At 48.8% G+C, this 20,624-nt stretch overlaps 3 protein-coding genes and 1 long non-coding RNA gene across 5 annotated transcripts in view; 2 read left to right on the forward strand and 2 right to left on the reverse strand.

Annotated features, from left to right (window-relative positions):
- Positions 1-721, forward strand: part of LOC132446754 (dynein axonemal assembly factor 3-like) — an 8,830-nt gene extending 8,109 nt beyond the window's left edge. Inside the window, exon 12 of the mRNA XM_060037207.1 lies at positions 532-721. Coding sequence (XP_059893190.1) covers positions 532-721 — 190 coding nt within the window. The remainder of the gene's footprint in view (positions 1-531) is intronic.
- LOC132446965 (troponin T, slow skeletal muscle-like) lies at positions 713-4,085 on the reverse strand. The gene is made up of 10 exons (XM_060037579.1): positions 3,593-4,085; positions 3,118-3,490; positions 2,953-3,013; positions 2,736-2,852; positions 2,490-2,567; positions 2,192-2,305; positions 1,591-1,700; positions 1,360-1,450; positions 1,186-1,226; positions 713-974 (listed from the first exon to the last, which is right to left on the reverse strand). The coding sequence occupies exons 4-10, from the start codon at positions 2,832-2,834 to the stop codon at positions 929-931; spliced, it is 579 nt and encodes a 192-aa protein (XP_059893562.1). The 5' UTR covers positions 2,835-2,852; positions 2,953-3,013; positions 3,118-3,490; positions 3,593-4,085; the 3' UTR covers positions 713-928.
- Positions 4,086-4,969: 884 nt separating this feature from the next.
- Positions 4,970-19,041, reverse strand: LOC132446874 (carnitine O-palmitoyltransferase 1, liver isoform-like). 2 transcript variants are annotated; one of them, XM_060037442.1, is made up of 19 exons: positions 18,732-19,041; positions 15,011-15,156; positions 14,361-14,500; positions 13,966-14,137; positions 13,339-13,440; positions 12,630-12,767; positions 12,289-12,366; positions 11,857-11,964; positions 10,972-11,059; positions 9,636-9,831; positions 8,928-9,116; positions 8,736-8,841; positions 8,472-8,588; positions 7,439-7,603; positions 7,220-7,348; positions 6,729-6,884; positions 6,243-6,356; positions 5,899-5,991; positions 4,970-5,617 (listed from the first exon to the last, which is right to left on the reverse strand). In XM_060037442.1, the coding sequence occupies exons 2-19, from the start codon at positions 15,149-15,151 to the stop codon at positions 5,477-5,479; spliced, it is 2,373 nt and encodes a 790-aa protein (XP_059893425.1). In that variant the 5' UTR covers positions 15,152-15,156; positions 18,732-19,041; the 3' UTR covers positions 4,970-5,476. The 2 variants fall into 2 exon arrangements, with proteins under 2 accessions (XP_059893425.1, XP_059893427.1); XM_060037444.1 differs by lacking the exon at positions 10,972-11,059 and adding an exon at positions 10,342-10,426 and having other exon boundaries at positions 18,732-19,039.
- LOC132446994 (uncharacterized) lies at positions 9,881-10,763 on the forward strand. Its single transcript, XR_009522995.1, has 3 exons — positions 9,881-10,029; positions 10,088-10,280; positions 10,317-10,763. It is a non-coding gene; the product is annotated as an uncharacterized LOC132446994 (long non-coding RNA).
- Positions 19,042-20,624: the final 1,583 nt, after the last annotated feature.

A 20,624-nucleotide genomic window follows, 5' to 3' on the forward strand; every position in this document is an offset into this window, starting at 1 on the left:
TGTTGCGTTGTTGTTTCATGTTGCATTGTGTGTTGTGTGTTGTGTTGTTGTTTCATGTTGCATTGTGTGTTGTGGTTGTTTCATGTTGTATTGTGTGTTGTGTGCTTGTTTCATGTTGTATTGTGTGGTTGTTTCATGTCGTTGTGTGTTGTGTGGTTGTTTCATGTTGTATTGTGTGTTGTGTGCTTGTTTCATGTTGCATTATGTGTTGCGTTGTTGTTTCATGTTGCATTGTGTGTTGTGTTGTTGTTTCATGTTGCATTGTGTGTTGTGGTTGTTTCATGTTGTATTGTGTGTTGTGTGCTTGTTTCATGTTGTATTGTGTGGTTGTTTCATGTCGTTGTGTGTTGTGTGGTTGTTTCATGTTGTATTGTGTGTTGTGTGCTTGTTTCATGTTGTATTGTGTGGTTGTGTGGTTTTTTCATGTCGTTGTGTGTTGTGCTTGTTTCATGCTGTATTGTGTGGTTGTTTCATGTCGTTGTGTGTTGTGTGGTTGTTTCATGTCGTTGTGCGCTGTGTTCTCGTCTGCAGGTTTCTTCTGGACCTGAGTGCTGACCAGGAGCGCGGCTTCGTGGAGAAGGTTGTGGAGGGAGCTAAAGATGCGGGGTTCGACCCCTGGACCCCGGGTGACCCTGACCCCACCCACGCCGTCTTTACCCCACAGACCCCCCCGGACCTCCACCTTCAGGAAGGTCCAACCACAGGAACAATGTCACCATAAGTCTTCCTCTTTTATTGGACAATGCGTAGATGAACAGAGACACTCAAACAGAACAACACACATTTAGTTACAGAAATATTGTATTGACGCTATAATATCATATAATATTGCACAGCAAGACATTTTAACTCTACAATTAAACTACATATTTCTATTAAAGTGTTTCTCTTCATCTGTCGGGGGTCACGTCCAGCAGGTCAAAGGTCATCACTTCCAACGACCTCCGACCTTTCCCTTCCCGTGAACCTTTTTACTGAAGAGACACATGTATCACATATTTGAATATTATCACATATTTTAATAATATTTAATAATATTCATATCAAAATATACTGCTCAATTATATATTTGTACGGGATATTTACATTTGTGTCAATCAACTCAACTTATATCTCGTTATACAAACAGAATCATGTTATAATATAACAATGTAACGATAAAAGTGTTTTATGGCTTTGACTCACAATTTCTGAGCATGTTGGATTCTGTTCAACAGCACCTTGATCTGAAAATAACATTTAGAAAAAAAGGAAGTTAAATAGCAGATGACGGAAAGGTTAATATCACATGACAGGAAGAAAAAACATCACATGATGACAGGAAGTTAAATATCACATGATGACAGGAAGGTAGAGGACCTCATATTTCTGTTTCTTGGTGGTCTCTGTCAGATCAAACTTCTCAGACTCCAACAGGTGGATCCTGCTCCACATCTCAGCCGCTCGCTCTCTGGGAGAACGGGGAGCATATCAAGAATACAGAGACCGAAGATTAATGTAGAAATCAGTTGTGCACCACAAAACACCAATCTATCTGCTGATAATCGATCAACGTTATTGATCCCTGATCAGAGCTGTGTGGGAGCTGACCTGAGGGCGTCCTCCTTCAGGTTGTCGAGGACCAGCGGTCTGCGTCTCTCTGCTAGCGTCTTCGTCTTCACCTCCCTGCCCGTCTGCCTCTTCCCTCGCTTCTGCTCTATCTGGAGGAGCACAGGAACGCTTCAGGGACCCGCTCCAAGGACACATTACGGCCTCCTCAAAGTCCTACACCAAACGCTAGGCCTGAAGTTCTTTGCACAACCATTCAGACCATATCCAAGGACAACTATGTGCAGCACAAGATGTACTCTTCCGCTGCCATGTCTTTACGTCATGTCACCAGTACCACGGCCATGTGGTGTTTTAGGCCTACCCTATTGGATGCCCAGTTTATAACAGACGGCTCTGTCAAATTTAGAAATGTGTCTGGCTCCAATTGAATAAAAATACGGATCACAGTGCGAGAGAGTTTCGGGTTCAGTTTAACAGGAGCCATAGATTTTTTTATTGGTGTCCATAATTTGGACTTGGCGGGCACAAACTTTTTTTTACCAATTGTATACCTTTAGCCATGTCTAACTCATCATGGGAAATTACCAACATATTAAAATATTTCCCTGCAGGAAGTCAGCAGGTTACCATAGTGACAGACCTTAGCCAGGAAGCCGCCGAAGTGAGCTCCCATGTTGGAGAGGACCATTTTCTTCTTGGCGTCATCCTCTGCCTTCTTCTTCGCCTCCTCTTCCTCCTTCCTCTGGCGCTCCTCCTGCAAGAACGGGGCTTCAGAAACCACAAATCCCAGGGTTCCTCTCACCAAGAAGCACACGAGAGGCTTCTCTGTGTTCACAGTTCTCTCACGGTGCGCTCAGATCCTAGCATTCTCTAGCTGGACCAGGTTAACGAGTGTATCGTGGATGGATCCACCAAGTGCTCATTAACGCGCTAATTACCGCTATCCTGGCCTGGCGGTGTCGTTCCTTCTCCGCTCGAACCCTCTGCTCCGTGGCGCGCTCCGAACGTCGGTTCTCCTGAAAGACAAACACATCTTCATCAGCATCATCGTCGTCGAACTCGCCCCCGACACCGTCGTCATCACCGCGGCCACCCCCGTCTCCCTCAGGGTCAGTGGTGGTGACGAAGGTGGTGGCGGTGTCGATGAAAGTAGGATGGAGGAGGCGGGACGCGAACTAGCGTACTATTCTGTCTTTGAGTGCGACGATCTCGTCCTCCTCCCTCCGCCGCTGGTGGAAGTGGACGTCGATGAGCGTGTGGAGCTCCAGCAGGTCCTTGTCCATGCGCTTCCTGTGGATGTCCTGGAGACATGAGGCGGGTCAGGGAGACGTGACACCGGGGCCGCGACAACTCACCCCACATCCACCAGACCGAGGCCTTAGTTCGCCGGGCCGGACCTACATCAAAGTCCACCCGGTCGCCCCCTGGGATCTTAGGGGCCGCAAGTTGGGACACCGGGGGCCTGGGGGAACAGACCGGTCCGTAATCCATGGGAGAACTATAACCATACAGCGGTACGATATCTATACACTCGATATGAGGGGAGGAGGTGTTCTGCTTACTTACTTCTGTTTGGGACGTTCTCCTTCACCTGCCAAGACAGAGGAGATGAGATATCCACAACAGAAGAACTGAAGCCAGTCTAACCCCACCTCCTCACCTCCTGGATCCCATCACAGCCATGTGCAAACTCCACAATACAGACGGATCAAGCATTAGGCCTGTTGGTGTGAGTTACTTTGAGTTTGGTAGGTTTGATTAGGATGAATGAAGGGTTAGTTCAAACCAAGAGGGGAGTTCAGACCTTCCGCCGGCTCCTCGTCCTCTGGAGAACAACGGATGAGAGAGAAGAAGAACGAACGTGTGAGGAGAAGCTAGTGGTGGGAAGATGTTTGGAGACGGTAAGGAAACACAAGCCCTCTTACCCTCCTGAGGGACCCTGGGAAACAGAAGGAGAGGAAGAGGAGAAGGGTTAAGGCTGATGTCGATGCGTGTTCATGAAGAAGAGATGTGATTGGACGGATTCACTCGGGTGCCTTACCCATCTTCTCCATCAGACATGGTGGACCTGGAGAAAGATGAGGGACACTTCAATGTAACCGCCCAGAGAGATCCGAAGGGTCTAGAGACACAATATGATAGGATCCACTTGGGGTAACTGGAGGTCAGGTTGATGTTTTGGAGACTCAGAGAATGAGACACAGACGAGGATAAGCTCACACTCTTGACCATCAGAGGGATGCTCTGCTTTTAATTAGATTTAGTGGTATTAGGGGGGCCTACGGGCAGCTATTTACACCTGCCAGCTCCATTATCCCCTTTCGTCTGCTCTGAGCTGCACTGAGCCATTAAGAAAACAAACAGACGTACAGACCACGCTCCAGCACTAGTTAGGAGATTCTTCAGTAAGTCTCTCTGTGATCACTCTTTTTCTCAATCCCCCTCTCTCTCCATCCCTCTCTCTCTCTGACAAACGACCTCTATCCAACCTACGTCAGGCAAGTATGAAACCAGGTCCATTTGAAGTTTGAATGCAAGAGAGTAAAGTGTTGGAGAGATTCAGATTGAGAAGAACAGATAGATACAGATTCAGTGTATTTCAATATTACGGTTGGTTTTCGTTCTTGGATGCTAGAGTTACAAAGTAATATATATATATAACATATATATATATAATATAACCTCTATGATACTAATACCAGTTAGTTATCAGTGGACACTGTAGAGACCAGTAGAGAGATCCTTACAGAACAGGATACAGTAGAGACCAGTATAAAGTAGAAACCAGTAGAGTGGAGAGACCAGTAGGGAGAGGGGAGCCCAGAAGGGACCGTGGAGAGAAGAGACAATTAAAGACCCGAAGAGAGTTGGAGGACCAGTAAAGACTAACACAGATGAGACCGATAGAAAGAGAGACCAGTAGAGGAGAGATCAGCAGAGAAGGACAGCATAGTGGAGAGAACAGTAGATACCATTTTGAGGACAATGGATAGAAGAAACCAGTAAAGACCAGTAGGAGAGGAAAGACCATTATAAATGGGGGGACAAGAAGAGAGATAACAGACCAGTTGAGACAAGTAGAGCGAGGAGAGACCAGTAGAGTTCATTACCTGGAGATGGAGAGTAGCTGCAGGAGAAAGCTCTACCTCCGCGAAAGATCTAACCAGGTTTATATAGACTACACCGTGTGTGTGTGTGTGTGTGTGACATCATGCTGAAGCCATGTGTCTGGGGGATTATTGGAGGATTTTGGGTGAGCAGGCAGAGATCTGAAAGACAGCTGATACGATGACAGGTGGCAGAGAGACACAGAGAGAGAGAGAGAGACAGAGAGAGAGCAACAGAGAGATTAGAGTACTTGGGGGAGATGCCAGCGGAATTGTCGACCACAGCGGAAGAAACACAGGAAAGCCAGGTCTTACAATTCAGTTGTTTTTAATAAAAAGTTATTGAAGTATTAAGCATTTAATTTGGCGGAAACATTTTGACAACAGCAGAACTCCGGAGCTGGTTAACATGAGACATGAATATGCGTTCATATAATTATTAATATCATTATTAATATTTGTGAAGTAATATTGCCTCTGTCTCTAAACATTGATTAGACTAAGACTTTTAAACAGGAACATGAAACACCTCTCATGGCTATCTTTACCTCCAGCTGAACAATCAACAGGAACCTAAGAAACGTATATAGAAAACATTTCCTCAGGTTCAATAAAATATGCGTCCTATTTTTAGCTCCAGGCAAATAAAGTTCCCTTAAGCAGACACATCCCCATGGATCAATCGACCAATCAACCCTTACGTCCTGGACATTGTCGAGCGGCATAGTTCTGGCGTCAAACATCCCTCATGATCCTCACGCACACGCACACGCACACGCACACACACACACACACACACACACACACACGTTTCTCCTCTACTGGTCCTTCTTGACAGCTGGTGGGTTGTGCTGGTAGTTTCTGGGGGTCCGGCTGGAGGTCCGGGTGGGCTCGGTGTACATGAGGTCCAACAGGTCCACCAGCGCTTTCCTCACCTGGGCTCCGAACTTATGAGCGTCCTGAAGAGAGAGAGAGGAGACCCACAGATAGGTCAGTCCCTCATCCACTGGTTTGACACTTCATAACCATAAATATATACAGAGACACGCTATGTAAATGTGCAGTATTGCATAGTATTAATATTTAAATGTATGAATTAAGTAGTACTTGTATTAATACGTATGGTGCTTTGTGCATAGTATTTGTATGGAGTATATAGCGCTAGTATTAAGTCCTTCAGTCCAGAGAGGAGTATTTGTACATGGTATTCGTGCAGAGTACCACCAGTATGAATACGCACAGTGCTTGGACAGGAGTGTTTGCAGGAGATGTGGAAGTTGATCATGTTTTCTCCGACGAGGCTGTAGGACACCCCGTAGCCGTCGTCGGCCACCTGTCGACCACAACACGTTCAGCACTAGCAACAAGCTAACGTACCGCGAGGGACGATATCAGGGCTTAAGACATGCTCGTCAAAAGCCTTCATAGTTAGTTCTAAACACATGCTGATAACAGTAAAGACAATCCCAATGCTTCTGACATGCTAAAAACAAGCTAACACACCTAAAAACATTCCCTTAATCTATTACAGTCTAACATCCTCCAACAGGAGAGCGCGGTGTTCTGGGATCGGTCGGTACTGACCGGTCCGAAGCCTCCGCCGCAGGAGATGAACTCCGGGTGGTTGACCATGTCAAACAGCTCCCCCTGCTGGACGGCTGTCTGACTGGTGGACAGGCGCCAGGGCTCAGACAGAACCTGCACACACACAATGGATCAACTCGGGATGAGGTCATGAACTGAGGCGTTAAAACTCATTTCTAGAGAGTTGACGGCTAGATAACCCCCCTGCTGTTAAACCTCCTCCTTGAGTTCATCTCCGCTCCCCAGATTTGGGAAGACCGTGATCACTCTCGCAGCAAAGGGCTTACAACACTGCGCTGATTACGTAGAACTATTCATATCAAATTAAACATAAGAAACTCCGCTACAAGCACATATAAGTCATTTTTACACACACCAAACACAACTCAAACACCAAGCATATTAATTAGACGAATTAGACAATTAAAAACAGGCTGGAGCTTAAGAGGTGAAGGAAGGAAGGAGGAGAGGAGGAGTGGGTCTCACCTCCTTGAGGAAGGGCGAGTCGAGGCCCAGGTACTTGGAGACGACGTAGAGGCAGAAGAGGTGGCGGTCGACGCCCCCCCCCGTCATCGCCAGGCGGTACAGGTTCTGGTGCCTCTCTGAGGCCGCACGCAGGAGACGCCTGCACTCCTCCCTCTCCTGACACGCACACACGCACACACACACACAGTTGGAGATCCTTGGTGGTTGTGCATCAGGTGGACTGTACTAAATGCCCTGTATTAATTTTTTTCAAAATGTTGCCAAAAAGGAGAGTTTACAATGCAGGAAATAATTTGTCTGTCTGTCTCTGTGTGTGTGTGTGTGTGTGTGTGTGTGTGTGTGTGTGTGTGTGTGTGTGTGTGTGTGTGTGTGTGTGTGTGTGTGTGTGTGTGTGTGTGTGTGTGTGTGTGTGTGTGTGTGTGTGTGTGTGTGTGTGTGTGTGTGTGTGTGTGTGTGTGTGTGTGTGTGTGTGTGTGTGTGTGTGTGTGTACCTCCCCCTCCTCCAGAGCACAGACGAAGGCACAGCTCTCGTTGGAGCACGACCTCACCGTCTCCGTCCGGCCCTCCCGGAACAGGCGGGTCATCGACGCCTCATAGGTCAGACAGAACATCCCCCGTTCCTGCCGGCCAATCACAACGCAGAGCCAATCAAAACCACAAAAACAATATATATACTAGTTGCATGGTGAGTGACTGAGTGAGTGAGTTACCCTGTAGTAGGCCAGTTGCAGCGTTAGCTGGATGAAGGCGTCTGGGCTGATGCGACACTTCTTGATCCTCCCTTTCCCGAAGTCTCGGAAGGAGAAGACGTGGAAGTCGATGTCGTCAGCCAGCGCCTGGGCGACCGCCAGAGACCGGCCCACCTGCTGCTGGAGCTAGAACCCAGAACCATCAGAACCCGATAGAACCAACCGGTCCTGGAGCCAGAACCCAGAACCATCAGAACCCGATAGAACCAACCGGTCCTGGAGCTAGAACCCAGAACCATCAGAACCCGATAGAACCAACCGGTCCTGGAGCTAGAACCCAGAACCATCAGAACCCGATAGAACCAACCGGTCCTGGAGCCAGAACCCAGAACCATCAGAACCCGATAGAACCAACCGGTCCTGGAGCTAGAACCCAGAACCATCAGAACCCGATAGAACCAACCGGTCCTGGAGCTAGAACCCAGAACCATCAGAACCCGATAGAACCAACCGGTCCTGGAGCTAGAACCCAGAACCCGATAGAACCAACCGTTCCTAGAGCTAGAACCCAGTACTAGTAGCACCGTCAAGTGACCAGCCAAACTGGTCCTGACACTCCAAACCAGCAGTAGTTCAGAACTTGATGCCAGTGTGCCTTCCCAGGATCAGATTATGAAACACGGGTGTGTGAACGTGTTTTGCACCAACTGCGCTGCAATGATTGTGGCAAAAGTGTCAAGTGCATGACTCGTTGAAGTTGTTATGCACAGGATCGGATGTGTGCACCTGTAACACAGACTTGTGAACTCGTAGACCCCATTTAGTGTTTACAATGGTAGAAAAAAAGTTTTTCAAATTTACTGTTTCACATTTGTGACTTTAGCGTACGCATACAAAATCTGCAGTTACAGGTTCTAAAGACTTTTGCCACAATAATACCTTCATATCTATTCAACCAAATACTTACAGCACACTCATACACACACACCCACGCACGCACGCACGCACGCACGCACGCACGCACACACACACAGGTTGATTGACGGGGGCCTACCTCCGGGGAGAACTCCCAGGTGAGTTTCTGGGGGCGTGGGAGGGAGGGGTCCACCTCCCCCTTGCAGTGACCTTCGGTGTTATAGCCCAGCTGGAAACTATCTGTCGCCAGGACATACTGAGAGAGAGAGGGAGGGAGAGAGACATTACCATACACAGCAAGAGACGTCTGGGAAACCATGTGACTCCACATAAACATTAACAGAGAAGGGAGGACACCAAATGAACCCTGCCGATTGGAGGAGAGACGGTAAGCCCCGCCTACCTCCCACAGGTGCGCGACGGTGGGCGCGTCGGCCCAGGAGTGCTCCGCGTTGAGGCCGTTCTTCCCGTTCTTGTAGACGACGAATGAGAAGGACTTGTCGAACCACCTGGGACACAAGAGCCAATCAGCCTCTTCCGCCACAGACTCAAACCCACAGGCCACGCCCACCCGGCGAGCAGAGGCCACGCCCACCTGTCGTAGCACTTCCCGTGCAGCAGGGACTTGGCGTAGCGGTCCAGGCTGGCCCCCGAGTCGTCTCCCATCATGCCTTGCTCCTCGTCGTCGAGGGTGACGAAGAAGGCGGCCTTCTCGATGCAGTCCAACGAGCGCTTGTTGGGACCGCTGCTGAAGTACGTCTTCCTGGCCTCGGCCCAGGGCACTCTGGGACCACAGGGACAACAGCTACCGGTCACCCACAAGCCATCGGAACATCGACCCGTGAATGACATCACAAGTGGGAGTGTCCACAACGACAGTGGGTGGCTACAGTCCACCGGGTGGGCTGGTAGGCTGATCTATGTAAACTGAACTTAAAACACCCGGGGGACATTGATGTACCCGATAACCATGCCGAGGAGCCTATGGCTGCAAGAACCAGTGTGAGGTGTCAGGCGATCCGATTGGCCGTTAGAAAAGGGGGTTTTCGGTACAGGTGGCAGTCATTCTGATTGGCTGTTAGGACAGGTGTTGTCAGTACAGGTGTCAGGCGATCTGATTGGCTGTTAGAACAGGTGTGTTGTCAGTACAGGTGTCAGGCGTTCTGATTGGCTGTTAGGACAGGTGTTGTCAGTACAGGTGTCAGGCGATCTGATTGGCCTTTAGAACAGGTGTCATTACAGGTGTCTGCCGATTCGACTGGCTCCAGGAACAGGTGTTTTTCCGTACAGGTGTGTGTCTCACCTGTCCCCGGCGGTGAGGGCCCCCAGTCTCTCCTCCCCGGCCGCGGGTGCGGCGGGGTCGTCCAGGATGCGCTGGACCTGGTGCTCCAGCTCCCGGGGGGACAGCAGCCGGCCCGCCTGGTACACCCACAGACGGAAGTAGCGGCCCCGATGGAACACCGCCACGAACTCACTGTCCTGCCAGTGCTGCACCGTGTCTACAGGGAGCACAACTCGACGTCACTCCCTCAACAACGCCCGCGGCGGCGGCCAGCTGACGGCCACGCGGTGGGGTCTAACGACAGCATCATGTGATGTGCACTGCGTCTACTCGGACGGTCCACACTGCTGCCCGTGGCATTCCCCTGAGACAGTAGCCCCGCCCCCATCATAACCAGCACACCGGCTCACAGAGAGTGGAGAGAGAAGGAGGAGGAGGAGGAGTCAGAAGCACTTAATAAACTGATCAGAGAGAGGGAGAGAGAAGGAGGAAGAGGAGGAGTCAGAAAGCACTCAATAAACTGATCAGAGAGAGGGAGGAACGTGGGAGGAAGAGAAGAGGATCTGTGTGCTGTACTTTGTTCCTCTTAAAAGGGTGACTTTAAAGCACGCGGCGTGGTCAGGCGGTGTGGTTACATGTGAGGGGGTGGTTGGGTCAGGCGGTGTGGTTACATGTGAGGGGGTGGTTGGGTCAGGCGGTGAGCTCTATGTGTAGAGGGCGGTACTACCTGTGACTGGACCCGGAACCCGACAAGAGTTAAACATCCTCTCAAACTGATCGGAGCAGAAGGGGGCGGAAGACCTTAGCACTCTCTGCCTCAGAGAGAGAGAGAGAGAGAGAGAGAGAGAGAGAGCAAGGAACAAGGAGATAAACAAGAAGAAGGAAGTGAGAAGAGAGCGAAAGTGCAGCAGTAACAGAGAGGTTAAATGAAGGGTGGATCAACAGAAGGGGTGAATCTGTGCAGACGTGGAAGAAAAGGAATAAAAGCTGGACGGATGATAGGTGAAAGGAGAAGTGTGTGTTCAGGGACATAGACGGAACTGAGATCAGCCTCAGAGAGTCACACACACACACACACACACACACACACACACACACACACACACACACACACACACACACACACATATATAAACACACACACACACGCATATATAAACACACACACACACTTCGACTCATCTAAAGCCATTCTCCTAGTGAAGACGTCATGAGGGAGGGGAGGTTCCAGAACAACACCCACTGCTACCACCAACCAGAGCATATTGTTTGCATGTGAGCTCAAGGCTTGTGGACGTTCGTTCAGTGCAAGTCATGTCATTTGTGTGTATGCGTTTGTGTGTGTGTTTGTGTGTACCAGTCTCCTCTCCAGGTATACGGGAGGTGTTGAACATCCTCTCACACTGAGCAGCGCACAGAGGAATGAGTGAACCTGGGATACGACTCTGGAGAATAGGAGGAGTAAGAGGTAGGGAGGGGGAGGGGGGCGAGGGAGGGAGGGAGGAGGAGGGAGGGAGGGAGGGAGGGAGGGAGGGGGAGGAGGAGGAGGAGGAGGAGGAGGAGGAGGAGGAGGAGGAGGAGGAGGAGGAGGAGGAGGAGGAGTAAGAGGTAGGGAGGGGGAGGGGGGCGAGGGAGGGAGGGAGGAGGAGGGAGGGAGGGGGAGGAGGGGAGGAGGAGGAGGAGGAGGAGTAAGAGGTAGGGAGGGGGAGGGGGGCGAGGGAGGGAGGGAGGAGGAGGGGCAGATGGAGGAGGAGGAGGAGGAGGAGGACATGATGGGAAATGGCTTTTAAACAAACGATAACCAAAAAAGACACATGGACAAAAAAACAACAACAGATGGAGACACAGCAGGACACACACACACACACACACACACACACACACACACACACACACACACACACACACACACACACACACACACACACACACACACACACACACACACACACACACACTCAGCGTTCCTACTCAGCGTTTTATCCTCCGTTGCCCGACCAAGGTGCTACACCCTGCAGGGTTGGAGCTCTATGCCCCTCAGTAAACCAGACGCACAACGTTTTACAGACCAAACGTCCCAGGACGGATTGATTGTTATTGTACACGTATAAAAACCGCAGTAAACAGCTGCAGTATAAAAGCGTCCCGGTGCAGGTTTAAGGGCTGCTGTGCAGCGCGGTCCGTGGAGCCCTTTGAGGCCGGCTCCGGGCTGCGCTGACCGCCGCGGCGCGGCGTGACTCACGGGTTTGAGCTCCTCGCGGTTCAGCTTGCGGCGGTACAGCAGGCAGGCGTGGATGGTGTTGCCCGCACGCGCAGCCTGGATGGGTGTGGGCGTCACGTACAGGAAGTCCTGCAACAAACACACTGGGGTTATACTGGGCAGCTCCCAGCATAACCAGGAGCAGACTGGGGTCCTACTGGGCAGCTCCCAGCATAACCAGGAGCAGACTGGGGTCCTACTGGGCAGCTCCCAGCATAACCAGGAGCAGACTGGGGTCCTACTGGGCAGCTCCCAGCATAACCAGGAGCAGACTGGGGTCCTACTGGGCAGCTCCCAGCATAACCAGGAGCAGACTGGGGTCCTACTGGGCAGCTCCCAGCATAACCAGGAGCAGACTGGGGTCCTACTGGGCAGCTCCCAGTATAACCAGTAGCAGACTGTGTTTGTACTCACCATCCCATAATAGTTGCTGTTCACCATGATGGGACTTCTTCCCCGCAGGTAGATGTACTCCTCCCACCAGTCACTCACCTACACACACACACACACACACACACACACACACACACACACACACACACACACACACACACACACACACACACACACACACACACACACACACACACACACACACACACACACTTTATTTAGTGCAGTATTTCCCTATTATTATATCAATTATATGTATATGCTTGTAGGCCTTATGGATGAATACCTCTATGTGTATGAAGTATTTACGGTAAAAGTACACAACCAATAAGGCATCCTGCTGTAGAATATGAAAGACTTACATAGTTGGCGGCCCACAGAGACTTGAGCTTCAGGTACCACTGGAGCCTCTTCCCCATGCCGCTCTCAAACTCCCGGGCCAGCGTCGACATGCGCTCGAACTGGTGAGCGTCCGTCAGAGGACGCACAGAGTCCAAGAACTACACACAACACAATCACTACTGGTTAGGACCTTCCAAGTACTAACAGACACACACGCACACACACACGCACACACACACACAACATATGAGGCAGGTGAGGTAGACAGGTGTGTGGAGGACAGGTGTGGTGGACAGGTGTGTGGTGGACAGGTGTGTGGTGGACAGGTGTGTGGTGGACAGGTGTGTGGTGGACAGGTGTGTGGTGGACAGGTGTGTGGTGGACAGGTGTGTGGTGGACAGGTGTGTGGAGGACAGGTGTGTGGTGGACAGGTGTGTGGAGGACAGGTGTGGTGGACAGGTGTGTGGTGGACAGGTGTGTGGTGGACAGGTGTGTGGAGGACAGGTGTGTGGTGGACAGGTGTGTGGTGGACAGGTGTGTGGTGGACAGGTGTGTGGTGGACAGGTGTGTGGTGGACAGGTGTGTGGTGGACAGGTGTGGTGGACAGGTGTGTGGTGGACAGGTGTGTGGTGGACAGGTGTGTGGTGGACAGGTGTGTGGTGGACAGGTGTGGTGGACAGGTGTGTGGTGGACAGGTGTGTGGTGGACAGGTGTCCAGGTGAGTCTCACCCTGTGGATTGTGTCTTTGACCTTGGGGACAGGTAGGTTGGGGAGGGAGCCCTGGTAGCTGTAGAGCAGAGGCTGTCGCCCTGAGAAGATCCGAACCAGAGCCTGGAGAACACACACATACAGGTACATGGAGAATCAGAAAGAAGCATAGGTTGTGGAGAGACTGACTGAGATGAGAGGATGAAAGTGGAACTGTATGGAGAACAAAGAAGAGTCAACCTTGTTGAGAGATGGGAAGATGAAAAGAGAGAGTGGAGGATAGAAGAGGATATGGAGAGACTTAGAAGAGATGGAGTCCGGTGATGGAGAGATGAGAGAGGAGGAGATGGAGACAAGTGATGATAGAGGAGAGGGAGGAGATGGACATAGAGAGAGGAGATGGAGATAGGAGAAAGGAGAAGAGATGGAGACAAGTGATGATAGAGGAGAGGGAAGAGATGGACATAGAGAGAAGAGATGGAGACAAGTGATGATAGAGGAGAGGGAAGAGATGGACATAGAGAGAAGAGATGGAGACAAGTGATGGAGAGGAGAGGGAAGAGATGGACATAGAGAGAAGAGATGGAGACAAGTGATGGAGAGGAGAGGGAAGAGATGGAGAGCGAGGAGAGGAGGGGAGAGGCTGACCATCCAGGCCTTGGTGGTGCTCGACAGCTTCCCGTGCTGTTCGAACATCCAGCCGTGGTAAGACAGGAGCTGCTTGAGGCAGAGTCTCATAGTGAGGATGAGGGAGAGCCACAGCAGCGTGCTGAAGACCACCGCAGACACCACCGTCTGGCACTGGGCACTCAACGACTCACTGGAACACAAACACACACAGAGCCAGTGAGCCCCCCGCACACACTCAATGCACCCCAACCACAATACACCCAATAAGCTCGACAGGTAGGGTCTACCTGACACGTGAGGTCACCTAAGAGGTGGGCTCTCACCTGACAGCTAGCGGTCTCTATACTCTGACAGGTAGGTGTCCGTCTCACCTGACAGGTCTCTATACTCTGACAGGTAGGTGTCCGTCTCACCTGACAGGCAGGTGTTCCTGGATCTTGGCGATGAGGCCCATGGACGGGTCTGAGCGTGTGTACATGGTGGCCAAGATGGCGATGACCACAAAGAGCCAGGAGGAGGGGCTGGCGGGATACACACCCGTTATCACACTGTTCTGTTAGAGCGAGACAGAGAGGGAGGGAGACAGACAGAGACAGAGAGAGGGACAGAGAGAAAGACAGACATGATAGAATCTATGGGTCCTTTTGGTTTGTCTTATTTACACCCTAGCTTGGGTCACAGACAGACAGACAGACAGACAGACAGACAGACAGACAGACAGACAGACAGACAGACAGACAGACCCTTAGACAGACAGACCCTTAGACAGACAGACAGACAGACAGACCCTTAGACAGACAGACAGACAGACAGACAGACAGACAGACACAGACAGACAGACAGACAGACAGACAGACAGACAGACAGACAGACAGACAGACAGAGAGACAGACAGACAGACAGACAGACAGACAGACAGACAGACAGACAGACCCTTAGACAGACAGACCCTTAGACAGACAGACAGACAGACAGACAGACAGACAGACCCTTAGACAGACAGACAGACAGACAGACAGACAGACAGACAGACAGACAGACAGACAGACAGACCGACAAGCACCTTGAGTCTGATGAAGCGCTTCTTCCAGGAGCGGAGGCCGGACAGGTATATCTGGGCGAGGGCCTGGTGAGAGAGCTTCAGGTCGATGCCGTCGGGGGTCACGGTGAACTGGAACGCCACCGCCTGGTGAGCCTCCGCCATCGCACCTGAACCATCCCATCATCATCATCACCATATTACTAAAGCATCACTACTACACTACAACCGTCCTACAGAACTACATCATTACATTGAGACTGCTCTCGGTTACCTAGCCTGGTAGGTAGACAGACAGACAGGTCATCCAATGATTTGATCCAGGCTTACAGCAAGCCTGCAAGAGCCCAGGCAGATACCAGCCTTCCTTTTTATTATTTTGTCAGACCATTTGATTTATTGATTGGTATCAATAAATAAAATTGGTGTCAAGGGAATTCAACAAATATGACCAAAGACTTCGTCTAAAATAAATTGCCAGCCCTAGCTTGAATAAACTATTGTTATTACTGATCCATTAGTGCGACCACCACATAGACGCGGCAAATGAGTCATGTCATGTTGATTTGAAAACTGTTACTGTTGCAGGACAGGGCACAGCTGCCGTTCAGGGGGAGTTTGCAATCACAAAACTATTGGTTATATTGATGGGATTTGACCTCAATATACACACACACACACACACACACACACACACACACACACACACACACACACACACACACACACACACACACACACACACACACACACACACACACACACACACGGAGAAAGGGAGAGAAGAGAGTAAGACAGACAGAGACGGAGACAGAGACAGAGACAGAGACAGAGAGAGAGACAGACAGAGACAGAGACAGAGAGAGACACAGAGACAGAGACAGAGAGAGACAGACAGAGACAGAGACAGAGACAGAGACAGAGAGAGAGAGAGAGACAGAGACAGAGAGAGAGACGGAGACAGAGACAGAGACAGAGAGAGAGAGAGACAGAGACAGAGACAGAGAGAGACAGAGAGAGAGACAGAGACAGAGACAGAGACAGAGACAGAGACAGAGACAGGGACAGAGACAGAGACAGAGAGACAGAGACAGAGACAGAGACAGAGACAGAGAGAGAGACAGAGACAGAGACAGAGACAGAGACAGAGACAGAGAGAGACACAGAGACAGAGACAGAGACAGAGACAGAGACAGAGACAGAGAGACAGAGAGAGAGAGACAGAGACAGAGACAGAGACAGAGACAGAGACAGAGACAGAGAGAGAGACAGAGACAGAGACAGAGACAGAGACAGGGACAGAGACAGAGACAGAGAGACAGAGACAGAGACAGAGACAGAGACAGAGACAGAGACAGAGAGAGAGACAGAGACAGAGACAGAGACAGAGACAGAGACAGAGACAGAGACAGAGACAGAGAGAGAGACAGAGACAGAGACAGAGAGACAGAGACAGAGACAGAGACAGAGACAGAGACAGAGACAGAGACAGGGACAGAGAGACAGAGACAGAGACAGAGACAGAGACAGAGACAGAGACAGAGAGAGAGACAGAGACAGAGACAGAGACAGAGACAGAGACAGAGACAGAGACAGAGACAGGGACAGAGACAGAGACAGAGACAGAGAGAGAGAGAGACAGAGACAGAGACAGAGACAGAGAGAGAGAGAGAGAGAGAGAGAGACAGAGACAGAGACAGAGACAGAGACAGGGACAGAGACAGAGAGAGAGACAGAGACAGACGGGGAGTGGAGGCTAATTGGGTTAAAGTTGAGCTGGCCTGGTGTGTGTTCAGTGCTCCAGATGCTGACAGCAGGCCCAGACACGTGTACACGCTACAGACCTATTGACTATTAAACACTGGTTTAGCTTCTTCATTAGCTTCATATGAGCTGGGAATTAGTTTCTACTCTTAATATTTACTCTGCGTTGAACTGTTTTATTGTATTTAGTTTCTACTGCAGCTCATAACTAATGTAGCTTCGCATCCACTTGGATTTAGGTTACACGGTAACTGGACATCTACTGTGGTTTAGTTTTAGCTGTATTTAGTTTATTCTGTAGCTTAACATCTACTGTAACTAAACCCTTGTTTTTAGTTTCTACTTTGTTTAGTTTCTACAAGGATCCATCATCTTTATGCGAGTCTTCCTGTGCAGGTAATTAAAGTCACATGGCGCCACCTCCACCTCCTCTATAAACACTGGGTCACATGACACATCTCTCACCTAGTGCCCTCATCTACATGCACGTTTTTTACAAACCTTTCTTTACACCCTTATCTCCTTCAGTAGCCACCTTATCTCCTTCAGTAGCCACCTTATCTCCTTCAGTAGCCACATTATCTTCCACACAACACCCTGACTAAAAAATGGCCCTCTTTGTCACCATGACAACATGGGGTGTGTGTACCGAGTGATTGCGATTTCCTCATCTTTTTGTAAATACTTTCTAAAAGACAAATTGGTCAATAAGTCATAGCAGTGGTTCTCTGTATCGCCATGACAACATGTAATGTCTCAGTCAACAGCCTGCAAACAAACTCCTTAGTAACCACTGTTGAGTTCCTCCTTACCCCAGCTAGCCTGGCTGGCTAGCTTATCACCTAACTAGCCTTTAACAGCTTATATTAGCCTGTCTGGCTTGCTCATCACCTGCGAGCCTGCCTGGCTAGCTTATCATCTGCTAGCCCCTGTTAGCATGTCTAGCAAGTAACCCTGATAGCCTGTCTAGCTAAACGGTTACTGTTCCTGCTAACACCATGTATGCTAATGACATTTCCTTAATGGCAGACCAAACAACTTGTGATTAAGTACCACAATACAGAAATAACATTAAAAAGGGACTGGGACTAAATAAGGGTATAAATGCTGATCAGAAACAACAGGAACTTACACCTCAACTCTAGAGGATGTTATTAGATTGTTGTTATACAGTATTCTGGATCACATGTAGCCTATACTCTGCATCTTGTAATCGTATCATTGTTGTTATTCTGCCTTGACTTGCACGAATTGTTTCTATCTATTGTCAGTAATTTGCTAATTAAACATCTGGATATGTCCCTCAAAAGATTGTGTTGGTTTACAACAACCTATTATTCTTCTGCATGGATTTTATAGATCAACAATAAATGGGACATAAATAACTACAATTATCAAAAACGACCTAATTGACCTAATCTCGAGCTATTATGTCACCCACTTTCAGGTCCAAACATGTTGATTGGGGTAGGTGGTTGTTCATTGTACTGAATAGCTTCGATTGGCTCATAAAATATTGTATCACAAAAGACAGTATATTACCTAGCTCTACATCTAACTGTATTTTGCATTGAGCTGACAGTATTTGGAAATCAAAATACTGTGATGTTTGTGGGAATATACTTAAACGTTATTACAAAAAGCAGTGCTGTGCCTCTTCCTCTAGCCCTAAACTCATCAGTTCGTAACGGTTCCTTCATGTAAAATGTGATGGCATAAAATACATCTACAATCCAGCAGGCAACATCTCTCTCAAAGCCATATCTCTCATCGGATGTTGCTGGTAACCACAATGTGATATCACACTACGGGCATCTGACAGAGAGGGAACCGAGACCACAACTGCTGCTCTGCCGGGGTTCGGCAGAGCAGCGCCGAGTAGCCAGCCTCCTCACCCCGGTATAGATGGCGGAGAATGGGGGATGCACCTCAGACATCCTCCCATCAACAACACGTCGTCGCATCCGATCGAATCGCATACCTGACGGTTACTGGATGATCCGCCGCAGGAGGGACCCACTGGAACTTTTGGCCGTCGTCTGAGCCTCCTCGCAGCAGTGTGGTCCTGTTCCGCTCCGCCTGGGAACGGGTAACGGGACGGGCGTGTTAGCGGACGGTAGGTTCTTGTTTAACGGAGGGACCGCAGAGTTCGGTTAACGGTCGGTGGGTTCGGGTTTAACGGAAAAATTGTACGGTGAGGTTGTAGTTTAACAGTGCGACAGTACGCAGCGGGCCGGAGGGAGATGCAATTCACCGTCAAAACGTTTCAATGTGAAAGCAACGTATGGCTGGAACTGATTGGATGACACACACGTCACTTGTATTTCGAAGGTCGCCAAGCCACCAATAGGAACTCTTCTTCAATGTGATGAATAACGACGGTTCGTGTTTCACAGGAGTATTTCACATTTTGTATATGCATTTAATCATTCATATAGATGGACTTTGGACTACGTTTTCGCACTGGGTTGGTCAATAATGTACCCTTTGAAAGATGAAAAATACACTGGGCACTTTATTTATTCATAATTCATAATGGTCAATGATGTACAGTTTGAATAATGTAGGAGTTATGCTTACTGTGAATAATATGTACCACAGCTGGCTGTAATGTTTACAACTTTTAAATCAATATTTCTCCTAGTCCTAATGTGTAGACATTTTTTATGCATATTCTTTTAAATATTTTCTCTTAAATTTGTATGATCTTATTACTTTATATTAATATACTTATTAATGTCTTGTACTTTCATCTATGACACCTGAACTTCCTTTGGCATTAATAATCATATTTTATTTTAAAGTCTGCGTCAGATTAGAGAGAGAAAACCTGTTTTAGCTCCAGTTTATAAAGAATAAAATAACATTTTCTAACAGAACAGAACTCTAATGTTTGGTGGACGAGCAGAAAGAAAGAAACATTATTATGGAGTTTATTTCATAGCCATGACAATACGGCAATCTTTTTTTTACACCATAAAGTCAACCATAATTGTTCTTTAAATCACAGGCAATAGTTATAATAGTGCACTTTAAAATTTAAATGATGATACAGACTTCTGTTTACCACCTTATTGTACTCAACCGCGGGAACAAAGAATAGTTTACAATCTTAGAGTTGAGCCATGTAACGGTGATGATGGTGGCGGTGATGATGATGATGGTGGTAAAGATAAGGAAGGTTAGCAATCAGACTGAGTGCAGGTGAGTCGGACAGACAGGTGAATGAGACAGGTTAAGCAGACAGACAGGTGAGCCAAACAGACTTTCTTTCACTTCTGGAAAGATTTTCAACGAGGCAGAAAAAACGTTCACGTTCACAAGGCTACTCATAATAAAACACACCTCAAAAAAAGTACTAAAAAACAAGTGAAATAAATAAATAAGTGAAATAAATAAATCTGTGTAATAAATAAAATAAATAAATAATTTAAATAAATAATATAAATTTGATCAGTATTGTTACCCCCTGTGGAAACGTCTTGCTGTGTTGCATATTGTGCCGCGTGGAAGACAGCTGAGGAGTTCTGATTGGTTTTAAACACATCACTAACGCATGACAGCTTCCCTTGGTAACCATAGTGACAGGGCGTCAAGGGCGGGGCCAAACCATAGCGGGGGAAGAGGGGGATCTGATGTCCAGTTTCAAACAGAGGTGTTAGTGTTCGTGGCTCGACTCCAGAAGGTCTTTAATGTCCTGTCAGACTGTCTAGTTTCATCTACAGGAGTTTCTGGACCGGTTCCCCTCCTGACGTGCAGTACGCTGTTGTTTACAAATCTCTTCATCATCAGAGCGAGGCGGCATGAAACAAACATAGTGTATGTGTCGTATGGGAACGTCTCTCAAACGTATAGCAACATTTCCACCGGTTCT

Source organism: Gadus macrocephalus, chromosome 18 (assembly GCF_031168955.1).
Source record: "Gadus macrocephalus chromosome 18, ASM3116895v1".
Classification (NCBI taxonomy): Eukaryota; Metazoa; Chordata; class Actinopteri; order Gadiformes; family Gadidae; genus Gadus; species Gadus macrocephalus.

What these genes read in the sequence shown, in the direction of transcription:
- LOC132446965 (XM_060037579.1), bottom strand. Translation starts at nt 2,834, where the DNA reads ATGGACAAGGACCTGCTGGAGCTCCACACGCTCATCGACGTCCACTTC. An exon ending in TCGGCGGCTTCCTGGCTAAG is followed by an intron (nt 1,701 to 2,191) that starts GTCTGTCACTAT and finishes GTGCTCCTCCAG; the next exon opens with ATAGAGCAGAAGCGAGGGAA. An exon ending in ATCCAACATGCTCAGAAATT is followed by an intron (nt 975 to 1,185) that starts GTGAGTCAAAGC and finishes GTGTCTCTTCAG; the next exon opens with TAAAAAGGTTCACGGGAAGG.
- LOC132446874 (XM_060037442.1), bottom strand. Translation starts at nt 15,151, where the DNA reads ATGGCGGAGGCTCACCAGGCGGTGGCGTTCCAGTTCACCGTGACCCCC. An exon ending in CAGGAACACCTGCCTGTCAG is followed by an intron (nt 14,138 to 14,360) that starts GTGAGACGGACA and finishes TTTGTGTTCCAG; the next exon opens with TGAGTCGTTGAGTGCCCAGT. An exon ending in ACCGCGAGGAGCTCAAACCC is followed by an intron (nt 11,060 to 11,856) that starts GTGAGTCACGCC and finishes CCTATTCTCCAG; the next exon opens with AGTCGTATCCCAGGTTCACT.